Genomic DNA, 24,161 nt, shown 5'->3' on the forward strand with positions numbered 1-24,161 from the left:
TCGTAATTAATTTTTAATAATTTCGCAGTATTTACCGATACGAAATAATACGTTGATTATTTTGCGTAATCGATGGCTGATCTCGCGGGATTTGTTTTGCCAGGTACGCAAGCAATTGCAACAGTGAGATTTTTTTTTCGAACTACCTCCTCTCCCGTGTGGCGAGAGTGGCTGCAATTATTGGGAGGCGCATGCACGTCGGTGTTTCGTGTTAATTCTTTCTGGTAATAAGCCGTTTAATCGAATCGCCACACCAGATATTAATTACGGTGCTGCGGTGGAGGCGCGGGTTGACGGACGAGAAAAGAACGAGACGGGATACACTTTCTTCGGCGATGCACGCGCACTGTTTCGCGGCATCGTTAGCTAATGTATCAAAGTATCTTTTCTCTACCGCCATGTGCAATTTACCGTCTCATGTCTATGAAAGCCCCTGATTTTCTGAAAATTTTGCGCGACGCCTCGCCACGCTGTCTCGCAGCCATTCTGGCTGAATTTTAACGCAGTATTTTTACACTTATCTATTAGTTAATAATTACATCTTTGACGTATGAAATAAACGAGAATTTTAATAAGACAAGAATTACGAGAAAATATTTAAAAAAGAGAGAATTTCAAGCTGTAAGTGAAAATTACATTTCTCTTCTGTTTTGCGTCGTTGTTAGGAATCAATGTTACAAGAATAAATAACGAAAGTTTCCTGTGATTCGAAAACAATTATATTGTGAGGAAGCTCTTCTTCGATCAGCGAACTAGACAACGAGATTGAGATGACAATTGGAAAGGTTGACGGCGTTCGACGTAGAAAGTTGAAGAAAGAGAACGTGACGCTTACATGCAGAAAATTGAACGACAAGCGGTTACTAGTTACCACTACGACTTCAATAAATAATTAGCGGATACGTTACACACATATGCGGTTCCCTTGTAATCCATATAATTATGCTTAGACGGCCACCGAGAGATTGTTGATAAGTAAATAGATCACTAATTAAATAAATAGTTAAATAAATCAATGAAGAAGTATAGAAAAGGAGCGCAGTTATCCGAGGTAGTAAGGAAATAAAATGTAAAGTAAAATCTCTTAGAATTTATATCTAATGATTATAATTTTCTATCTTTGTAAGAAGAAAACTAAAAGAGTATGACACGATTAAAACATGATTTGCATACTTTGAGTAGTACTTGCATCAATTTTGATACATCTTACAATTTATACAAAAATATCGACTTATTTATGTGAAAAGCGCAAATTACACGCAATTGGTAGAGAGAGATTCTAGAGAGAGACACGTTTAAATGAGCAGACAGTACTACACCTGTTGCACTACCTAACTTCGTGGGGAAGATGGCGAGATATGTACTCTTATACCAATTGACCGGAAAGAATTCAACCAGTTGGACCAGTGCATCGTAAAATCTTTTAACACGCAAAGCCAACATATTCTTTGTCGTAATTACGACAGTTATCGTCTTTTGTTGGATGTCCCGAGACTGATGAAGATACCGTTTTTAGGTCACTCGGTCATATATAACCGAATTAGCTGGCGAAAAATAAATGTGACCATTCTTCCGCGGCGTTTTATTAAAGCCGAGCATACTATTGGTGAATGTATGACGGACGTTTTATAGCAAAGAAAAATAGCGTTCGAAGAAATAGAAAGTTCTGAATTTTATTAACGACATCTTTGGGCAACCCTCTATGTAATCCTTCGACGTTGTTTTAATGGAAATATTCTCTTAAATAATTGAATATAATAACACAGCGTATATCATTCACTTATGAAAAGTAGATTTTAATTTAAAAAATGTTTCAAGTTGTTATGTCTCAAATATTATTTTTAAAATTTAATATATTATATACGGACATATTTGTCAAACATGACATTATTATCGTGAGAGTATTTGAAATTATTCACCAACTTTAAGTAGTATAGATGAATGTTTATAAAATAATTTCAATATTTCAATAAACTTTTTTACTACAGATGTCGAGATGTTCAATTAGTAGAATAAAATAAAGTCGAGCGTTATATTGTGTTGATACGCATTAAATACAAATACAGATTAAACAATAGGTTCAAATATGTAAGACGTATCTTACAGCGCTTGACTCTCATTTGTCATTTTTTCTTATTAAAATTTTTTATATCTTTTTTTTTCTAATCGGACACATCGAACTACTTTCTATCGATTTATCTTTCTCATCTTTCTTATTATTCATGAAGCAATAGACTATAAACAATAAAATACTTATAAAATAAATGTAAATAGCAAAATAACAACTTGCAAATTTTTCTCTCCTTGTTTTGAATTCTTTGGATTATTTTGCAATGTATAAAAAATTTATAATTAAACGTAAAAGAGAATTATGAGTTACTGTTAGATGGGCCGCGTTAGATGAATACGTCGTAACGGATCTAATGATGGATTAGAAATCGTGGTTTTCCTGGATCGGACGTTGTTTCGAGATCGGCGAGAGTTACGAAGTTTTCTCTCCCGGGTCGGCAGCGTAGGCCGTTTTTGCGCTAAAATAACTCGGTGCCGGTCCCCCGTCGACATAGTGTGGCTCTGCCCCGTTGTGGTGGAACGACAAATCGAGGATAGTAACGTCAGTTTCTACATGCATACGGAACCCTTTAATGCAGATGTCTCTCGCCATCCTGGCACGGGACTTTGCTTTGCGTTGCGAAAAGCTGCTGCAAATACGTTGCTCTTTTGAGAGACTCCGCTGCCAATAACTGCGCGAAATAAAATCATGAGGCAATTTGTGCGACATTTATAAAGTTTTATAATTGTCTCTATATCGAGCATTCGAGCTTTAATTATTTAGACAAGCAAACGCAAACATATATATTTATTAGTAAAACAGAATATTAAACATTTTTTTTATGATATGTATGATATTTTATATTATTCAGAGATTATTCTGATTGTTATGTGATTGATAGAAACATGACGTTCCGCAAATTTCAAGGTATTCAGAATTCAAATTAAAAACATCGAAAGTATTATGGCACTGCACTTTTGCGATAGAATGCTAGTTCGATCGATCCTTAAAAGTGATTTGTCACGGGCTTTCGCATGGATGTGGCATTTAACACATGCGCTGCATCGCGCCACGTTGTGCAAACCGCGATAAAACTTTCAGGCTATTTGTCGTGTCCGGTACGACACGGCTCGATCGATGAGTTCATCCGCTAAGGAAAATGCCGTGACGGCACGATCGCCGACACGCATATCGGAAAATATCACTTCTTTCTCTTTCTCTCTCTCTCTCTCTCTCTCTTTCTCTTTTCGTCGTTAAACAGATTTTCTTCTTCTCGATGAAATACGATATTTCAGACTGAACGTTATATCATTTCTTACGTCAATGGGCATTAAATATTCACAGAAACAAAATATGCATTTTGAATGTTGCATATAATGTGATACATATCTTGAACCAATGTGCAAATAACTATATATAAAAGAAGTCATTTTATATTATCGACACGTGTTTTCCATTTAGATTATGCATTATATTGCTCGATCAGAATTTTTTTCAATTTTTCATCGTTTAAGTTAAAATAAAAATGGAAATTTCCTATGAGAAAGTTCAATCGATTGTATTAGCAAACTTTTTTTGGATCATATCCCAACGTTAAATTAATATTGACAATTTAACGTCTTTAGTAATATTTTAAAATCTATGTTCAATTGTTTGCATTTATTTCAAGATACGTAACTGGATTTTTATTGGAAAAAATGATCACTCTACTAATACTCTTTGTTGCAACGGACGCTTAGTCTTATTTATCGATATACTTTCTTTGGGGGCACAATATTTTTGTCCTTAAATTCTAAATTGAATTGTAATGTTAGTAAAACGAAATCGAGCTTAAAATAATATTGAAAGGTTATCTAGAAAGCAAAACAAATTATCTATATTTGAATAAACTACAAGTATAAATATATGGCATTTATGGCTTTCGTATTGCTCGCACAACTAAATATATCGATTATCTTCACTTGCAAAATTAAAATATGAATCTGTTAAAACGTTTATATCGATTCTCTATTTTGGTTATTAAGCTTCCAGACAATGTTTAAGCTTTAAGATACAACTGAGAGGATCATTGTCTTTTTTCTCACTTTTAGCACGAAATAAAAGTAAACTTTATTTAAGCAGCTGCCGAATGCGATTTCTCTAATATTCAGGTCCAGGTGTCTAAGTTTTAATATCATTCATTCGTCTTTGTGCACGTATCTTCTTTTTTTTTCATAAGAACTGGAATGTGACTGTGACGAAAACTCGTTTGAATGTCGCGCGACGAAGAGCAGCGTTCCCGTCAAGGAAATCCTTTTGAGAATGACGCGACGCGTTCTGGGAAGCGGGCGCTGGCTTTATTGTCCTCCGGCTGCGCCTCCGGCGGCGGATCGCCTCGCGCTCCGTCAGGCCAATAATTCGCGGTCTATCGCGATCTATCGAACTACACCAATCGCGACATCGCGCGCACTCCTCTTCGCTCTCGTTGGATCTAGGCCCGCCGCCGGGTTCATGTATATACATACACGCACACGCACGTGAGTACACGAGACCTTGGTGTCGCTGAAGAGCGAGAGATGGTCGACCGATAAGCAGCTGCCGATAATCCGAGTGATTTATGTACTATCGCGCAAAAGTTTGCCCCGCGAGAAATCGCGCGACCGACATTATATTACGTTGATATACGTATGTACGTACGTGCAGCGTATCGCTCTTCGGGACGTACGTGTACGATTATCGATTAAATCTCCATCGAAGAAGGACTTTCTTATGACAAATGTAAATTTGAAAATGCATAAAGAAAATATGCATTTCTAATACGGATGAATAATGCTGCGCGCAAAAAGTATTCCCAGAACCTATTGACATCGCATGGAATATGAACGAAACTCGACTCGTTTCGAGAGTTATCACCGCATTTTATTATTCTACACGCGATAGAACACTAGATCTATCGCTGCCGCACGGGGAAAGGATTATTTTCTGCAACGCGTCTCGCGCCTACGCTCAGCCGCTTTTTTTCTTTTTTTTTTTATTTTTGGTGAACGAAAGTGAGTCGCCGTGACACGGACGGGAGTCCGATCGACCGATCGACCGATCGACCAACCGACCGGCGCGGCGCGACAGCGACGTTACGAAACGTCACCGCGTCGAAATTCGACTCGCATATCTCCGTTGCACGCGGCGCATTTGCAGCACCTGTGTTTACCGCGGCTACAGCGGCCGGATTGGAAGAGTTCCTTCTCCCGGCGACCTCGCCACGCACGTTCACCCATACCGCGGGGCGCACCGCTCGCACTAGTCGCACTCGCATTCCCGTGCTCTCCTCTTCCTGCGCCGGGCCCCGCTCTCCGCCGACAGGCGGAAACAATGTCAGGGGCTCGCGCGAGCCGACAGAGCCGGACCGTGCCCGCGGACTTTCTGCCTGCGACGCGACGCGGCTGTCGCCTCTGGCGCACTCACGGGGATGGTCTACGCGAAAATAGACCGCGTTCGATCGCGGATTCTGGAATATTTACGTTATGCAGCGAGACAGCGAGTTTTTTTTTATTTTATTTTTTTTTTATGTAAAACTTCTCGCGAGAGATACACGCAGAGCCCATCGCAGGAGTCTTCGACGAGTCTGAAGTCGGCTTTTCTTCAGAAAATTTAGACTATATTTTTCTAATTTTGACAATTTTGTTAGCTTAAAAAATATATTGATTAACATTAAAAATTAATTATTGATTAAGTATAAATTGTATTACTGTATTTCTAGATCGTTATATTATAAATTATATTCCTCCAATATTTTATCACATTATTGAACAGCTTAGATAAATGTAGAATAGATAGTGCAATAAATTTGGAAGAACGTTGTAAAAGCATAATGCCTTGTGATAAATAAATTATATTTTAATTAAAAAAACAAAAAGTTTCCAAACACCAAAAGTGATGTTTGATTCAATAGAAAGCAACGTATGTTGTCGCGTACATATTTTTTTATGTATCCACCGTATTTGTTATTTGTACGTGTCGCATAAGCCATATTTATATTTGCAATAGATATTAATATAAATATGACTACAATCTCTCCGTTATATTATTCTAATATTTTACGCGCCAGATGTTTTATCTCATACAACATAATAAGCGTCTCCGTTATTTGCTTCACTTGTTTTATTCGAGCTTATTTTGAGACCCAAAACTACTCGTATTTCCCGACGTCGACGATCGAAGGTTAATGTCACGCGAGGCACACGAGTGCGTCAGCACCCAGTCGAGTTTGTGCGTCCTATCCCAATAGACGGAAAAATAGCTTTCCCTTGCGATGATGACGATAGGAGAGAAGCGAAAGAGCGCGAGAGAGAGAGTGAAGGAGGAAAAAGGGGAGAAAGAAAGACAGAGAGAGAGAGAGAGAGAGAAGCATTTATTATTAGAGGCCGAAAGAGCAAGCGGGATCGGAGCCGTTGCGCGGTGTACGCGCCGCCGACGCCGACGCCGACGCCGACGCCGACGCCGACGCCGGCGTTGGTGCACGGAGGGCGTCACGGGATCCGACATTGCGGTAGGCTACGCATTCACGCATATCCCGCGCAACGCGTGTAATGGTATGACCGAGCCGGCACATACGTGCGATCACCGTCGCGCCGCATCGCCGACTGGTGAGCTTCTTCTTGGTGAGCGTCGCGGACGAACGAACCGAGCGTCTCCGAAGCCGAGCGGCGAAAAAGGCCGAGCGCGAAGCGGCGCGGCGCGGTGCGGCGCGAGTGACGTGCGCGAGCGAGAGCGCCGAGTCCGGCAGTAGAGTGGAGTCGGAGTGTGAGAGTCTGGAGAGTGAACGAGACTCTGGACTAGCGGGCTACCCCGGTTCCGAGTCAGTCAGTGTGCCACCGGCGACCGTAGCCACGGTGCAGGAGAACGCGGTTACGCTCCACGACAGGTCGATCTCTCGCGTCCGCATCTCTTTCCCTCTTCGTGTCATCTTCTCCCCTTTTGGAGGACAACGATAACGGATATACGTCAACGACGACGACCACGACGACTACCGCTACTACGGGGTCGTTGGGGACAGAGAGAGAGAGAGAGAGTGATACCGCGCGTGTGGTATCTCGTAGTGAGAATTATAACTTCCTCGTGAGTGAACGATCTCCTCTTTCGCGCGACCGTGAAACCCGGCAGCATTTTTTTTCCCTCCAGCCGGTCGATCGTCGAGCTGACATCACCCTCACCGTCGGCTCATGCTTGAACGTTCTGTGAGAGAAAGAGAGGTGAGAGTGCTCTGACAGCGAATGACGGGTTGAGTCATCCGGGAACGCGAACGTGCACATCCTCTCGGCATTCTGCGGAAAAGACCGCGGAATTTCGCGGATCCCTCCTGCGTCTTCTTCGCGCGATCGTACTTTTCCTCTTTCAAAAGAGTTACACTCGGCACCCAGACTGCCTCGTCTGCGGGGCATTTTTGGAGCGTGTCAGATATTAAATCGATAAGATCTCATATTCGTCTCCACGCTCGTTTTTCTGTATCGTCCGTTTACCTCGTTCTCTGCTCCCCCGGCACCCCGCTCTCCTCCCCCCTTCTGCCTCGCCGTCGAGCGCGACGCGAGAAAGATAATCCGAACGATAAGCGCGCAAACCGCGGAAGTGTAACGCGTTTTCCGGGAGTGGGAGGACAAACGCCTCCTCGAAGGAAGGAGGTTCGAGGTTCTCGTATCCGAAGGACATCCGTCGTGCGCGCCGGCGGGGGGGAAAAGTGCCCCGCCAAGTGCAATGTCGTAAAATCCGTCTCAGGAGGAGAAGTGCACCGTTCGGGATACCGAGAAAGGATAAAGAAATCGCGCGCGGGATGCTGTATCAAGTGTCCTGGTAGTGCGAAGGTGGAGGTAGGTGGTGGAGGATCTCTCGGCCGCCGAAGGGATTCCGAAAAGAAGAGAGAAGGAGAGAAAGAGAGAGGAGAGAGAGAGAGAGAGAAAGAGGGGAACAAGGCTTCTTCGCGCGCCGCGAGAGAGCCCGGGGAGAACCATGCTCGAGGATCAACCGTTGGATCTGAGCGTACGCGTCGGCGACTACGCGGAGCTCACCAGGGAGATCAAGGACGAGCCGGATCAGCGGGAGCGCAAGGACCTGCCCGTCGACGACTATGGCAACGAGGCGGCCGCGCTCAGGCTGCGGGGATGCTTCGCCACCGCGTCCGAATACAGTCAGGAGCGGGAGGATCGGACTTGCTCCGAGGACTCCGACGATTCCTGCTCCGATAACAATCAACAAACAAAGGACGGCGGTGGCGTCGGCCCGAGGTCGCGGTCCAGGCCGCCCGGCACCAAACCCTACAAGAAGAACCTCATGAGACGATACTGTGAGTCCAGTTGTCACCTAAATCAATTTCGTACATTTCGCCAATATTTTTTCGTTCATCCTGTGCCTTGCTATTATCATCCTTGAGAAATTTTCCATGTATCTCGACAGGCGGGAACTCGTCTGGATGTTAGAAGTGTGTTATTTTAGGACCCAGACTAATATGTAGATCGTTCGTTTGTTCTCTTTGGCTGAAGACGGAAAAGAGAAGAGAGATTGCTTTTTTTTTCGGAGTTCTAAAAATTTGGAAATATTAATGTTACGACAAATTTTTCTAGGTTTCCTCCTTCTAGTTTTCCGCAAGATAAACATTTGATAAAACCTACTTCCGTTTATTCGGCGAATTGAATTCAAAGTTAAAACCGTTATAATTACACGTAATAACGTTTTTAGAGGGGGCACTTTCATTACATATTAACCACACGGAATATTTGCCTATTTCGACACCTATCTAACGAAAACAATTTTCTCATGTTATATCATATAAGAGCGACTCGTTTGCAACTCATGATTGTTACAATGTGTCATTTCCGCGATAAGGTAGCTAATGATGGCAACTTAGCATGGCACATTTTTTTATTTCTTCATTTCGAATTAGACGAAATGCGAAGCTCTTTTCGCTCGACGGTTATCTGGCTTACTGAATGCGCGTCGCATGTCCCAACGAAACACTCTCATTCTCTCTCCCTCCTTTTCGCATTTCCGATAGTGTGAGTTTGACCGGCGAAAAGAATGATTGTGTCGCTCGTACTTTACTGGCGGCTTTTCGGTCGCCGCGCTCATACAAGCGCGTATGATCCGAGGTGCGCACGCATACGTCGAGTGCACGCAGTGCGTAATTTCGGCCGATAAAAATATTACGCAAGCCACTCCGCCGAAGGTCGTTCCGTGAGGCGGCAACGACGACGACGACGGCGACGGCGGCGGAATGGAGATATTTGTCGACCCGTTTCGCGTAATCGGCCCCGCAATCGTCATTATCACTCCGCGAGGCCGACCTCTTCCTCTCTCTCTTTTATTCTCTTGCGCCTGGTCAGATAATACCTTATGACCTGCCCCAACCCCAACGAAATTAAAGCCTCGCGTATCATTCGTATGCAACTCATCTCGACTCATACTCGAGTTTGTCTTTGAGATTTATGTATTACTCCATTTCAGATATTATTCCATCGCGAATGTAGCTTTGTAAACAATCTCAGAAAAATGAAACCTTAATCTGTTGCGACGCTTTTGAATTTTGTTATATTTCTTTTAGACTCGTCACAACAATGTTAAATTGGAAAGGAAAGAAACGCTGCTCATACATTAATGCTGGAAACTCGATGACTAAAAAAACATTTTTGTCGTACACATATTAACGATTAAAAAGTACCTTTGATGTTACATATCATGTCTTGTTTCTCATGTCTTATTTCTCGTGATACCTTTCTCATCTCGCTTAAATAAACATTTTCCGAAAAGTAATACATAGAAATCGCAAGAAAAACTAAATTCGAACAAATTAATTCAAATTAAACGGGATATAATGACAAAATGAGCCAACCACAGGATTTCGTGTGCAAAACGCTTTGTAATAAGTCAAGATAATACATATTTTGTGGTATACACGAAGATCTTGCGGTTAACTTGTATTGGCGTTATATCCCGTTTAATTTGATAATACATAGAATTTTTCTTAGACATTTTTGATTTAAAGTAGGATAAAGCTTTTTTATTTTTCAATTGTTAAATTTACGTCATTTTAACCATATGTCCCTTGGAATATCCTTAACTGCGGCGGACATCATTTTTCTCTCAGCAGGATAGTTACTTTCTATCCTAGGTTAGATATTTCCATCAGGTAGCAAGTGGTAGACGGAAGAAAGTGTAGTTTGTCACTCTAATGATCGCGGTCACTTGTATTTTACAAAGGCGATAATTAAGCATAAATAGTAAATGAAAGAAATCATGGCATATATTCCTACCGGAAAAGAACCTATTTAAAAAGAAAAAAATGTCTACTTAAAATTGTCATAAAATATGTCGTTTCCTACCTCAATTTGTTCAGTTTCTATTCAGAGAAAAAATTTTATAGAGAAAATATCGTTCGTGTAACTTTTCAATCCTTTCCTCGAAAAAAAATCTGAAAGAACCGTTATTTAACAATTGATTTTCTTCCCCGTTTCTTTTTTTCATTGTTAATTTTGAGTGATCACTTTCCTGTCTTCTCATTTTTTTTTTCTCATACAGAAACACGACAGACACGAAAGGACATTTCGGAAATTTAACCAATCCGCTCGTAGATTCAAATACTTGAGAAAAGTGTTACGAAGCTGTCTAAACAATATTTTTTTCTGTTAACCTTTCTCCTTCGAATAAAAAGCAAAAGAATAGGTCAGATAAAGAAATGTTTGACAACAATAAATCTAAGTACCCAGCTTTTTAATTTTTTACAATACAATTTGTTGATTCAAAACCTTATACTGCGATATTGTTGCGGAACTATTACAAAAAATTTGCGTAACGATACCATAACGACATCGTTAAGGTTATAGAATAATAGGTTGCTATTTAGTTATTTGAATACTATTTGACACACCAATTGTTACCGGTTAACTCGATTTAATGTGAACTTAGCAATTATATATTTAACGCGTTTATATCTAGAAGATATTTTCTTATCAATATTATTTTTATACGCTACTATACAGTTTCTCTATTATCTTTCCGGTTTAACCTTTGAAGGGTGGAGAAATCCATTTCATAACTCGTACAGCTTTTCTTTGAGTAAAATTTATTATAATTTATTGTACTTCAAAATGAATATTTTTTAGCGCTATTATACAGCAGCTTTTTATTCTGTCAAAGGTTAAAAAATCTGCCCTTTGTGTCATTCTAACAATCGCTTGAATATTTGATTACTATCACAAAATTGTATTTCTATAATCTCGTCTCGTTCGTGATAATGTTTTTGAAAATATTCTTTGATATTATTATTGCGATTATGTCGAACGAAATAAATCGCAGATTGATTGTCTGTATACATATATATATACTTATATGTATCAGTTTATGTTAATTTAAATATTAATATGTTTATTTTGTTAGAGATATTGACATAACATTAATGATAATTTTGTTGATTTTTGCCTGATTTTGTATCACGTTACCGTGCTCTCAAACAACAAAAATGCATAACAAAGGGAAGGAAAAAGAATAAAGCTCGCAGGGAGCGCATTTTTGAAATCGTCTAATTGGATAATCATATATTCAACGTTCTCTGTAATTTTGACCTCCACAGAGAATGCAGGAGCAAATTAATCGCACGCCAGTCGAGGTCGTCTCGGTAGTTTCCGCGAAAGTCATCGCGTACTTCCTGCTTCGATTAATGAATCCCGTTCAACAAGCGTCCCTCGATTCGCCATAACGCCGAAATGTATTATCAGATAAAATTGTTATCGCGCGAGCGAGAAGTGTGCCAACGCGTAGAGAAAGAAAGTGTACGGGGAAGGATGACAGAAATTATTTTATCGCGCTCCGACGCGGGGTACTCGAGCGATAAGTCGGCCACGTAATCAGATAAAGTGAAATTACGGATTGCCGTCCGGTACGAGTTACGAAAGTATTCGGCATAATAAGAGTGACGCGACATCTTCGATTTCGGGCGTTTATTGTGTATCGTTTATTAGTTCAAGTCTGTTTATTATTTTTAAATTTTAAAGTTTCTGTTTTATAAATAAGTTTAAGTCATTCTGAAAAAGTTATGTTAACCTTTAGAAAAGCGGAAGCCGATATATCAGCTTTTGACGATTTAAGTAAATTTCGATATAATGAAGTTTTTATAACTGTCTTTTATAAATTTTTTTTTGCAAATACTGTAAAATAGTTATTTTAAAAATATATAATAATATAAAGCTCAAACACAAAGAAAATATTTATATCCTTCCGGACCGGAAGCCGATTTATCGGTTTTGGAGTAACGTCATCTTTTTCGATGCAATGACAACAAAATTCTAAGTCTAAAACTGTAAAAGTTGTTCAAAAATATGTCCAATTAACGTAACTGTCATAAATTTTTTTAAATACGTAATATTATAATTAATAATATATCCATAGGTTTAAAACAGTGTTGCGATCGATGGTACATAACAGTAATATAATTGCGAAAAATTGCATTAAGAATTGTATCAATTTGAAAAATTTTCATTAGAAACTTTTTGTTGGAGTAAATGTTTAAATTTTTCTCAGCATAAAGACACGATAATTTATACTTGCCACTACTTTTAATAATGCAGCTTATTTTACGGATGTTAATTGCAAATCAAGATTCTCTAAAGATTATTCCCTATTGGTTATCCTTGTTTATATTTTTATGAGCGAATGCTATCGAGGATCTGGCATGCATAGCCGCAGAGTCGATTGTTATTCCATAAGATATGTGATTGGAATCGTGAATAATATAGTTTCTCCGCGACACAAAGAATTCGATAGAAGATGGAGGAGGATGAGACGCGACATAGTGGCAAACGAGGAAGAGAGAAAAGTGGAAGGGCTGGGGAACAGGAGGAAAAGATAATTCCAATCTTTAAATCACTTGAAGCGAATTCGAGTCAGCCATTCTTCTCCCCTTCTCTCTCTCTCTTTCTCTTCTTCTTGTGCGTCTCTTTCTCTCGCGTATCTCTTTTCTCTCTTCTTCTCGGTCACGAGAGTGCGCGGAGAGAAAGACGGATTACTTCCGGCTGCGCTCCTCTCTCGGAACGTACAAGCTGCGAGCGGCTCGGCGAGTTAATCAGGAAATGAAGACGCTTCGATCGCCTCCCGGGGGAAAAGCAGCGTCTGTCGACCGTAGGGTTAATCAGCGACTGCACGGGGTTTAGCTCTATCTCTCTCTCCCTCATCCCCTTTTTCTCTTAGCAGTTCATGGCAGGAAAAAAAAAGAAAACGAGTTCGGACACGCCCTGAAGATCGCCGGATGATGTCGTTAACCTGATACAGTCTCGAGAATGTTCTGATGATAGACGCCGTTCGTTTGTCGCCTCATTTCGTAAAACGTGATGGGGATATTGTCTCTCTCTCTCTCTCTTCTTTTCATTAATTTTTTATTAGCCTTTCCAACAATCGAGATTTTTTGCTTCTTGAATCCATCTTCCACTAATGTACCGCGATCAGATTTATTCCAGACAGTTTGTATTGAAGATGATTACATTGTATAATATTGCAGATGATACATGAATATCATTTACTTAATACAGTAAAATTGATGCTACCATAATACTCGTTCATAGAATGTAGTTGCCCAAACATAATGCTCCAATGCTATTATACTCGTTGCGGCCATATCGGGTATATGATTGTTAAGCGAACATCCGCGCCGGTCGTCGTCGCGCGCCGGCGGCGAAGACGGAATAGCCGTCGGCGCTTGTATTTAAATAGCTAATGGTTCGAGGAAGCGCGCGAGCTCATTGTGATTCAGGATATTGGCCCGCTAAGGAAGGAAGGACTCGCTTCCTGTCTATGCGCACCCTTCTGCGTACACCGCGGCTCGCTCTTTCCCTCTCCTTTTCGTCCGCTCTACGAATTCCAGACGATACCACGCCGGTATACCGCGCCGCGTCGCCGAGGAGAATACGCGATTTCTCTCCTTCGGTGAATCGACTGTCAGTTTCGGTGCGATTAGAGTATCACTGCCTCTACAAAAGCGACGCGTCGTCGTCGTTCCGCCGCCGCGCCGCGCCGTTTCTAGAAAGGACAAGTGTGTCCTATATTCAGCATTGCGAGACTTTCCTTCATCCGTGCCGTGGAATAACGTTACTCTCGCCGGTATTAAATTTGCTTCCTAGAGTTACTAACTTGATACTGGTTTAACTAGACGTACGACAAATTATATCTCGAGAAATTTGTTATTTATTAATGTATACTTAAGAAAAAAACGTATATTATACGTATATTATTAAACATTTTAGTCATAATAAATAATTAAATACAAAAGAGTTATCCAAGATGCTTCTTTGAGATACGTTCGTTTCTAGATTGTGCTAATGATAACATGAGATACGAACAACGAGATCGAGATTTGAAAGTCAATGGTTGTGACTTGCGAGATGAAAGTTGGCAGCGTAAAACGAAGAGCTGCAAAGAGGCGAATGTGGAAAGTTGAAAATTGAAAGTCGAGAATTTATAATTGCCGGTGCATATGTGTATTGGGAAACTTTATTCGCGAAATTGCAACGTCGGATATATACTATTTTATCTGTCTTTTAATTGAAACTCTCATATTTATTTTCGATTACCCATCGACGTTTATTTACGTCAGAGCTTTAGCGGTAGCTAAACAGCTTAAAACTGTCACACGATCTTTATAAGAAATAATATAAAGCTCTCGAGTCACGAGAGCGAGGGACGCGGTCAAGAGGGTGTCAATATCGGGGGCACCGCGCGCTGGTCTCAGGTGCGCGCGACCGATTTAAAATTATCCCCGAATGCGTTCGCGAAACTGACCTACATCCGGACCCTCCCGCGGTTGCTCTTCGCACGCTTAATTTCCCTCGCGCCGCCCTCGGTCGCGGCGAAGAGGTGGAGAAGGAGGAGGAGGAGGAGGGGAGGAGCTTACCCTCTCCGAACTTTCTCTTTTATTTTTTATTCCGGGCGTCATCTCTTTCCTCTTCTCTCACCGAAAAAAAAAGAGCTCGTCAGTTCCCGTGATTCTCCGCGGCTGCTTCTTCTCGCTACGTAGTCCAACTCCCGCCTCTGTTTCTACCTCCCTTCTTACTCCTCTTCGCTAACCTGCGCCACCGACCCGTCGTCTTTGCAGCCTCCGCGAAGATTCCTTTTTTATAATCTCCAAGGGAAAGGCAATGTCGACCGACCGCTTCGACGCCTCTTTTTCTCTCCTCCTTGAAACCAAGAACTTCTCTTCCTGCGTCTTTGACCAAGTAGGGGGACGATGATCACCCTCGCTCGCTCTTTTCTCGGTCCACCCTTTTACCCCGGTCTCACGCCTCACGAATTTCCGCTTCGTCCGGCCGGGATCGATTTCCCGCGGCATTTTCCACGCCGATCGGCCCGGAAGAGAGTGTGTCCACGAGAATAGGAGCGGCGGGTGTCGAGATGGAGGGGGACAGAGAGGGTGGCAGGGTGACGAGCGCGCGCGGTAGCAGGGCGCGGAGGGGCTGAAGGACGACGTGCTGTAGGCGGTCGCAATAGGAAAACTGGGGTAGACTGTCCTTGCGCTCTCGGGTGGTTATTGGAACGTTGGCACGGCGACGCTTACCTTCGTCTACCGGGTGTCCCGCTTATGAGGCCGTGTCGCGATCTTGGCACGCGCTGCCAGCCATGAAAACGCGATGTGGTTCCTCTGAAGAGAAAAGAAAATGAGCGATGACACGATTTCGCGTCTCTCGAGACTGAATTTTGCTCGATTAGAGGAAACGCGTCGTAGACGTAGTCTTAAAGTTACACTCTTGTAAAGTATTAAAAAAAAAATTAATTCTCTAAAATTTTAATAACTCTCCCCGATGTACGTGCTAAATGTGATCTTGTATATGATAATATAATCCGAGAACAACTAAATTTTCTTTTTTTTTTCTCTCTCTGCCTATGAATCTTGCTTAGAGTTTGAGACGGCTTTAAATCAAACACGGAAATAAATTCACGCATTTAAGGATTAAGAGTAACAGTTCAGCGTTGGAGAATTTACGGCTAAGGTTGGAACTCGCAGCATTTCGGTTTCTACCCTTCCTCTCCAAACCCTCTGAAAGAAACAAGGGGAATGTAGAAACGTAAACTTTATGTTTGTACCTCGTGAACTGAGACGTGCGCCTACGTTTCGACGGAGTGGAACTCTCTTTACGCCTCTCGAATCATTGAAATTCGATACTCGCGCAGAGGAAGCCGTAAAAACGTTTTAGGAACGTGGGATATTCGGAATATGCCGTGTGTACATGTAAACCGAGTGTTTCGAGCAGCTGCATATCTCGCGCCGGCGCCTTACTTTTCATTAATTCGCTTTAATATTCCTCCAAATTGAATCGTTACGTGAAAGGTCGAGGTCTCAAATTTAATTTCTTCGAGAATATAATCCCTTGTCCAAGAACATATCATATATACATTTATTGCATTTGTAAGTTATGTTTGAGCATTACTCTTCTTAATCCTCCGTAAACTCACATTGACCAGACAATTTTTCCCATTTTCTCGATTCTGCTTCAGATGTGTACAAAAAAACAAAAAAAAATAGAAAACGTTTTGGTATAACTGTAAAATTGTATTTTTAACTGGCTAAAAGACTGTACCGGAACTGTTCCGGATTTTTTTAGAACCCAAAAATCCTTTGAAAAATATAACTGTTTACCAGTGATTTAGGTAGTCTAAACAGTAGAAAAGCAGGATAGTCCGCGGAAGAGTTAATCGCTCCTGAGGAAAACTCGTATCGTAAATCTCACAGCGTCGCTGTATACAGAGTGTATTTGACCTTGTCTAAAGTTTCAAGTCAAAAGAATGGAATTGAAACGGATGCCCGGGATAAATGTACTCTCCGCACAAGTTTTATTTATGACTAGTCCACTTTGATATAGAATATGCGCGATTTGCATCACGCACGATGCATTATCGTGACGTGGCGTAGCGATAAAAGCGATAAAAAAAGGCAAGAATATATCTTTGCATTTCTTATCGAGACGCAATATCCTGTTCCATCGGTCATTCAAATCGCGAGGTGAACGTTCGACGATCGCACGAATCGATCGACGATATTCCGAGCCCGTCGGACATCTTTCTCGTATCGACCGTGCGTTTGCGGATCGTTCTCGAACAATCAGACACCCCGTAGATCAATCGTACTCGCCGAGTATGCGAAGCAACTAATTAATAGTCCCTATCGGCACTATCTGCACGTGAAAGGGACACCCTGTAGAGCGATCGATATCTCCCACAAACGGCGCATTAATTACCAACTAGTGGCTGCAATCACGAGTGGAAAATAATCAGCCGACGGACGCACAATTAATTTCCAGCGCGCATCAAATTTTATATGTCGACTGATCGATAGGAGAGTAATAATGCGTTGTAACAAAACGAACGAAACCAGCAGATTCCGAACAAGTTGCACGAATTCGTGCTTTTGTTTTTCCAACTGTTCCGATACGCGCCGCGGGCGCAAATTTGTAACGAAAGGATTTTTTTTTGGCGAATCAGCGCTGGAAAATTACAAGTGGCAATTCATTGGACGCATACTCGTTGCGATATTGCGAGCGTTTTGCAAAATAAGATTTCACGTGCCAATGAATCGACGGAAAACACAATGTTGAAAATTTTCCTCGCTAACAAGAGTTTTGTGTTGCATGAAAAATCCATTTTTCACCAAGCTGTCATATTTTTCGCAACCGCCAATTTATCGCGGGGAGATTTTTTAATAATTACAATACAGGTTAAAAATTTTGTGATACAAATTTTCGTATCACGACGCTTTCATTTCTTCTTCAAACTCGGCATGTCAAATCGTAAATTTATAAATTTGTGCTCCCCCAATTCTCTATTCAAATATTGCGAGTTGCAAACTTTCGTTTGTAACTCACAGTAGATTGAATGCAACGCGCGCAGTCCCGCAAAATAACGCACGAGGGCAATTACTCGAGAGAAAGCTTGTATGAAAATTAGCGAGTATTAACAGCGCACCGAAAGGCCTCGCTACAATGAGATTACCGTTCATTCCATATTTGTCCAAGTCCGCAGTCTTTCACTGGAATTAACGTTGTTTTATGAATTGCGGATCGACGTTGAAAGTTTCGACAAAACGACCGGCAAAGATTCGCTCGATGACGACAATGGATTCTTTCGACACCCGTTAGACGGAGCCGGAGAGACGAGAGCCGTGTGTGTCGTAGGTACGCGAACGGTGCATAGAGGAAGAGCAGCGCGCGTCGCTGAATGCACCAGCCCTGACCTACATAGTAGAACGTGTTGTGGGCTAGGCGAGCCTACGCTAGAGCCGCCTAGACTATTATAGCAACGAGGCGTAGGGTGTAGTCCTCCTTCTCCTCTTCTTTCCCCCCCCTCTCTCTCTCTCTCTCTCTCTCTCTCTCTCTTTCTCTCTCGGAGAGGTGCGTGACGGGCAAGCGGGGCAAGCCGTGTAATTGGGCTCGCGCTTTTTGTTCGATTTCTGGGGGATCCGACGGAGGGGGGAAGGGAATGACGAAGGGGGTGTAAAGGATGCATTCTGATCCCGCTGCACACGTTGCAACCCAATATAACTGGGGAATTTTTGGTCGCGTCATAAAAAGAGAGACAGGAAGAATAAAAACGTATATTAATTATGAAGGCGTTGTTAAATAATATAATTATGACATAAATGCTACGTTAATATCGTCCTCTTGTGACAATATGTGCTTTCGTCATGCAGTTTCAGTGCTTGAAGAAATAAATGGATAATAAGCGTTTCGAATTTAGAGAGATTTCTGTAAGCTTTTACGATTGATTTTGTCAAAGTCCTCGATATCTATAATAATAGTAAAACTATAAATGAGAACATTTCGAAGAGCAACGTTATCTGCGCTTACGAAAATTGACACGTAGATTTAACTCGGTCACTATTCCATAAACGTTTCTGCGACTATTATTTTTATCACGGAAAAATATTGCGTTTAACCATGGCCCACTCTCATGTCATAATTGCTCCCTACGTCACGACTGACCCGCTCATTCCGTATTCGCACGCGCGCACGATGGATGTAGCTTGATGAGCGAAAAAGAAAAAATCTAACCGGCCGATGATACCGCGACGAGCTCGTGCCCGCGTTATTATATCATCGCGCGGAGGCCGATGACGGTGTCGCGGCACCATTAACATTATGTAATACGTATGTTTTATACTGGGCGGTCGTTACGCGCGGATCGCGTTGCACAATGCAGCATGGTTGTCGAGCGCGACAGCAATGAGAGTACTATTTTCCAATGGAAGCGACAACAGTATTCGAGCTCTCCCGTGTTCACCTAAAGAACGACGCAGCGTCATCATCATCGTCGTTGTAGTGATTGCCATGATTGTCGTCGTGGTCGTCGTTCTCGGCGTTGCCCGTCCTTGACACCCTTCTGCATCCCTCCTCTGCTCCACCGTTCCTCCGGCAATCCTCGTTTGCGCGCGAATTAACGAACCGGTAATTTGTGAACTGGCCAGTGACCTTTATGACGAATTGTCGCAATTCTTGTTCTCTAATGGACGGTTCAAAACCGATCGGGGAAACGCGGAACGCCCGAAAGTAGAGGAGGAGCACGATCAGACAGGAGAAGGGAGACGCGGAGGAAAAAGAAAGTTCACCGAATACCGGAGCAACGCACACGGCCGAGATTGCGCAATTGAGAAATTAGATTCCTACGCTGTTATTTTACGTAATGAGTCTGGCGAGGAACAACTGAATCTTCGCGACTCCCTTGTCTTTAGCTCATTGTCAGTTAATTAAGCTTGCCGATCAATCGAAATTCTCCGGCGGACGGAGATAAATTTCTTTTGCGCCTGAGAGAGTAACGACTTCTCGCAGGAAGAGAAAACGCAAGAAACGACGATAATTGGCGATTGCACGTAACATTTAACCCTTTTCAACAGATATCATTTTGTCTTGCATAAGCAACACGATTATTTTTCATTAAAATTATTCTGCTTTGCAGTATTGTGAATATATGTACATATATTTGATATACTAATTGCGTGAATTTAGTTAGTTCGAAAATGGGCGGGAATATGTCTACATATATATTTTTTTAATAGTTCATTCTTCAATCATTAACGTGGAAGATTACAGAAATATCTTTCTTTAATCATCTTTGAGGAGAACAAATTAACGCAGATTTGATATGTTAGATGAGAATTATGTACATTAGATATGATATTAATTGGGATATTCCATTTATTTACATTTAATGAAAAATAATTTTTATGTTAGTATAAATATGCTATAAGACATCAAGTCTTTTGCTGTTTTGTCTTCGGAAAAAAGAATCGCGATAAAATTTTAATGTGCTTTTAATTGCTGAATACATACAACTGCAATTTATCATCTTTACTTTTCAATTATCAAGTGTTACGGGTTGAAAGGGTTTTGTGTTGAGAAATGCTCTCTAAAAACTATGCTTTCTAAAAAAGTAAAGTCAGAAATTGTTACTTTTTTTTAACGGAAAAGAAAAAGAAAAAAAAGGCAGATAGTTTTGTTGGACATAAAGAAAGCAGACGGAGAATGAGGTAAGATTCAAGGATTGTAACTACGTGCCCATCTCGTTTTTTTTTTTTACCTGCTCATCGGAATTTTACCAATCGGTAGAGTTCCGTTAGAGTGAAGCATCACGATCCCGCAGGAATGGATAACCCAGTTTCTTGCAATCCAACGTGCCTGTTTAACGGTACTTCTCGACGCGCAGGACCCCGATTTTACGCCCTAATGAGAGGGGAAGGGTTGCCCACCCCCGTGAGAAAGAATTCATCCGACCGTCATGAATCCTTTTAAAATGTGTGCCTACTGCGAGATCTTCCCTCTCGTCCTTTCCCTTGCTTTCGCCGCTTGGCCCTATCCCTTCACCCTCGCATTCTTCTTCGATCCTTTCATTTCCTCTACGCAAGACACGTTGCGGTAACATGGGTTTGATTGAAATGGTTGGGAAATGTTCTTCTTGAATTTCTGATGTGTTCAACGGTGTCAGTCCTAGAAGATACATCACGGGCTGGCGGCATCTTTGTTTCAAATTTAAAACGTTTGTTCGAAGAAAAAGTGTGAGCTATTATTTTTAATATTATAAAGTCGAGTATGCAAAAGTTATATTTTCCCGTTAATTGTTTCAAATATTTTCTTTTATGTAAACGGAGTTTATTTTTATCGATATTTGGGATTAAATTTCAAACAAGTTTGAATTTGTTACAAAGGAAAACGCGATACGTGAAAGTTAGGTTGAGAAGTTTAAAAGCGCCTATATTTTACTTCTGGTTTCACTTTGCATACTTTTTGTATCGTTTTCCCATCGCTGTTACGGAAGAGCATTTATTGTGTCTTCTATTTATTATCTCTGCCCCTGTCTGTATACGGTAGATTCTTCTTTCACCCGCCGAAGGAAATGGGCGTATGCACTTTGTTCGAATACATGCGTTTCATATGTAGACAGTTCGTCGGGACAATGGAGATGCTCTCACTCCTTGGCGAGAACAGCTATTCACGAAAATAGGTCATTGCCGGTCATTTCCTCTTTGACCAGACGGGAGAAAGTAATATGGTAGAAATGGTAGCAATTCGAAAATAAATTGTGGTTCGACCATTAGGAAATCTTTCTTCCGGATCTTTCAAAGTGTCATTTTTATGATCCGTAACGAATGCGGAAACGTCAAGGTATAGCGAATTTTGTTTCGAGAATTTGCAATTTTTTAAATTGCTAATTAATTTTATTTGATAAATGTTTCCACGTATCGATAACAATGCATCGCTCTCAAACAAAGAAATTCTTAAATAAATTTAAATGTAATACACGTGTCTCTCTACTTCTCTCAAACAAACATGCAACGGGAGAGGCGTGACGCGGAACAAAATAAATTGGACGTTACTGAAGATAACGAAAAATGAATTAATTACAAGGAGATGAATTAAACGCGATGCGAGGAAGTTAATTGAAAATTTAAATGTACTCAGCAGACTATGTATACAAACGTGTGAAGCAAGGGTAAAAATTATAGGGAGAAGGAGAGAGAAGAGTGCCGGTACAACCCGATAGCTCTTCGTGTGCGATAACCACGCTTCTTTCGCGCGAAACGCTTATTTACACGACACTGTGTGCAATCACACACATACACGTAAAATGTACATACGCACGCACGTTCGCGGGGCACTCTCGGTTTCGTCGGAGGTGGACGAAGTGGGTCGCTCACACACAGCCACGAGCAGCGGCTTGCCGTTTCCGCTATCGAAACTTCCGGCTTTGGCAATCCGTTAATGTGAGAGACGCTAGCAAGCGCCACTATAATGGCTCCTTCACGTCGACGAATTGTGCCAGCATGTCAGACGAATTAATGTCGTTAATTAGTGTCGGACTTATCGATCGGCCAATTCGCTATTGTTTCGATGCATTGAAATGTCGTCATTCGGTAATCACTGCTGCTATTGTGTGCGACTATTTATTCCCCGTTCCTTCCAAAACTTTCTTTCTCTGATTCTATATTAATTAGTTGCATTTCAAGATTAATTAAGGGAAAAATATTTAACCGTATGCTCAAAAGAAGTACATATTTACATCATAAATTATATAAAATTAGAAATAAATTGGAAATAAAGAAGCGCAAATTTTTACATATATGTAATAAAAGTTATAAAAAATAATTATGATTTGAACGTGTGATCAAATCAAAGAATATTAAGCGGTATAATCGCAGTGTGTAAGTTTTTTGTTCGTTTTATTTTATTTCATTGTTGTTTTCTAATAATATTCTTGAAATATTTGTTGCATTACTCGACACTTTTATCTGTCTCTTTTTTTTTTTTAATTGAATGCAACGACTGTTTCCAACTCTCACAGAATTCTGGTAAACATCAAATTGACACCGTCTGTAAATCAACACGCTTATAATGCTTTAACGACCTCGATTAGTGTCGGATTGTATTCGTCGATATCGATCGCACGCCGTCACGATGGAATGGCTCACTTTTGTTCTTGCTCGTCGTCATAATAATCGCGCTTCTTTCCGGCCATTATAATATCATTTACCATATTTACGTATTTTTCTTGTATACGTTTATCGAAACAACTTCGCAGAAGTCATGCGATTGATTTGCATTCTTTCAACTTTGTAACCTGTACACTTTGTAACCTGTGTCACGTTGTTTTATTCTCGATAAATGTACAACATATATAAATCATGTATTAACTGTTTTAGGATCTTTGAATAAAAGTAAAAAAGAAATAAATAAATGAATAAATTAATTAATTTGGGGTTAAATTGGGGCAGAAAAACAATGAGTTTACATATTAATCGCATTAAATTTGAGAGAGAGAGAGAACCTCGATATTTTTCACTCTAAAATTCTTCTCTTTAATAATTTGTACAAAAGTTATGACGTATGAAGAAGCTAGATTTTGCACTTTGATTAAGTACTTTCAAAGTCAATTTGTTTCTTGAAACATGGGATTAGTCTTAACTCCTGTTGAATGAGTCATTTGACTTTGCACGGAAAGGATTAAGCGAATCTTGCGAATACGAAGAAGTTACTTCATCAATATACAAAGCGATAAACGATCGCTAAATTACGTAATGACATGTGCCGTCGCCCGATAATTGTGTGATTAAATGCACCGACGATAGCATGCGGAAATGCGAGATGATCGATCCAGCTTTAATCGCGGTTTGCACTACACGCATTTATATGCTCGCTTCAATCGGCACGCATAATCGATGAGAAATAACCTTTCACAGTATTGCTAAATGAAACGATACATTTATTAGCAAATAGAAAAGATAGATGAATAGAGATCTATTACGTTAATTATATATTTCCAGAAATCCGATAACAAACAGGAAATTTAAAAAAATCATAAAAACGAAGTTAACAATGCAAAACAACATTTAATGCAAATAAATATGCGCAGCGATTCTCAACGAGTTGTATTGATTTTGTGAGTACTGAAAATGTTTCATTACACAGTTTTGAATTAGCGTTATATTTCTCGAGAAGTAAGATTTAACACAACATTTTTATATTAAATTTTTTTAAGAAAGAAGTGATGAAATGAGACAAGACACAGAAGCTAATAATGCGGATTTTTTTACGCTTTATAGAAGAAAGAAAGGATAAATCGGCTT

General features: G+C 40.8%; 1 protein-coding gene across 5 annotated transcripts in view; it reads left to right on the forward strand.

Moving 5' to 3' along the window:
* LOC105194426 (ecdysone-induced protein 74EF) overlaps nt 1-24,161 on the forward strand; it is a 194,999-nt gene that overhangs the window by 127,191 nt on the left and 43,647 nt on the right. Inside the window, exon 1 of one of the 5 annotated variants that reach the window (XM_039451550.1) lies at nt 6,778-8,363. The exons of the other annotated variants lie outside the window; for them this stretch is intronic. Within the exon in view, the coding sequence (XP_039307484.1) occupies nt 8,030-8,363 (334 nt within the window). The 5' untranslated portion in view covers nt 6,778-8,029. Of the gene's footprint in view, nt 1-6,777; nt 8,364-24,161 lie in introns of those variants that run through there. 5 annotated transcript variants of the gene reach the window in all.

This window comes from Solenopsis invicta, chromosome 7, assembly GCF_016802725.1.
Source record: "Solenopsis invicta isolate M01_SB chromosome 7, UNIL_Sinv_3.0, whole genome shotgun sequence".
Taxonomy (NCBI): Eukaryota; Metazoa; Arthropoda; class Insecta; order Hymenoptera; family Formicidae; genus Solenopsis; species Solenopsis invicta.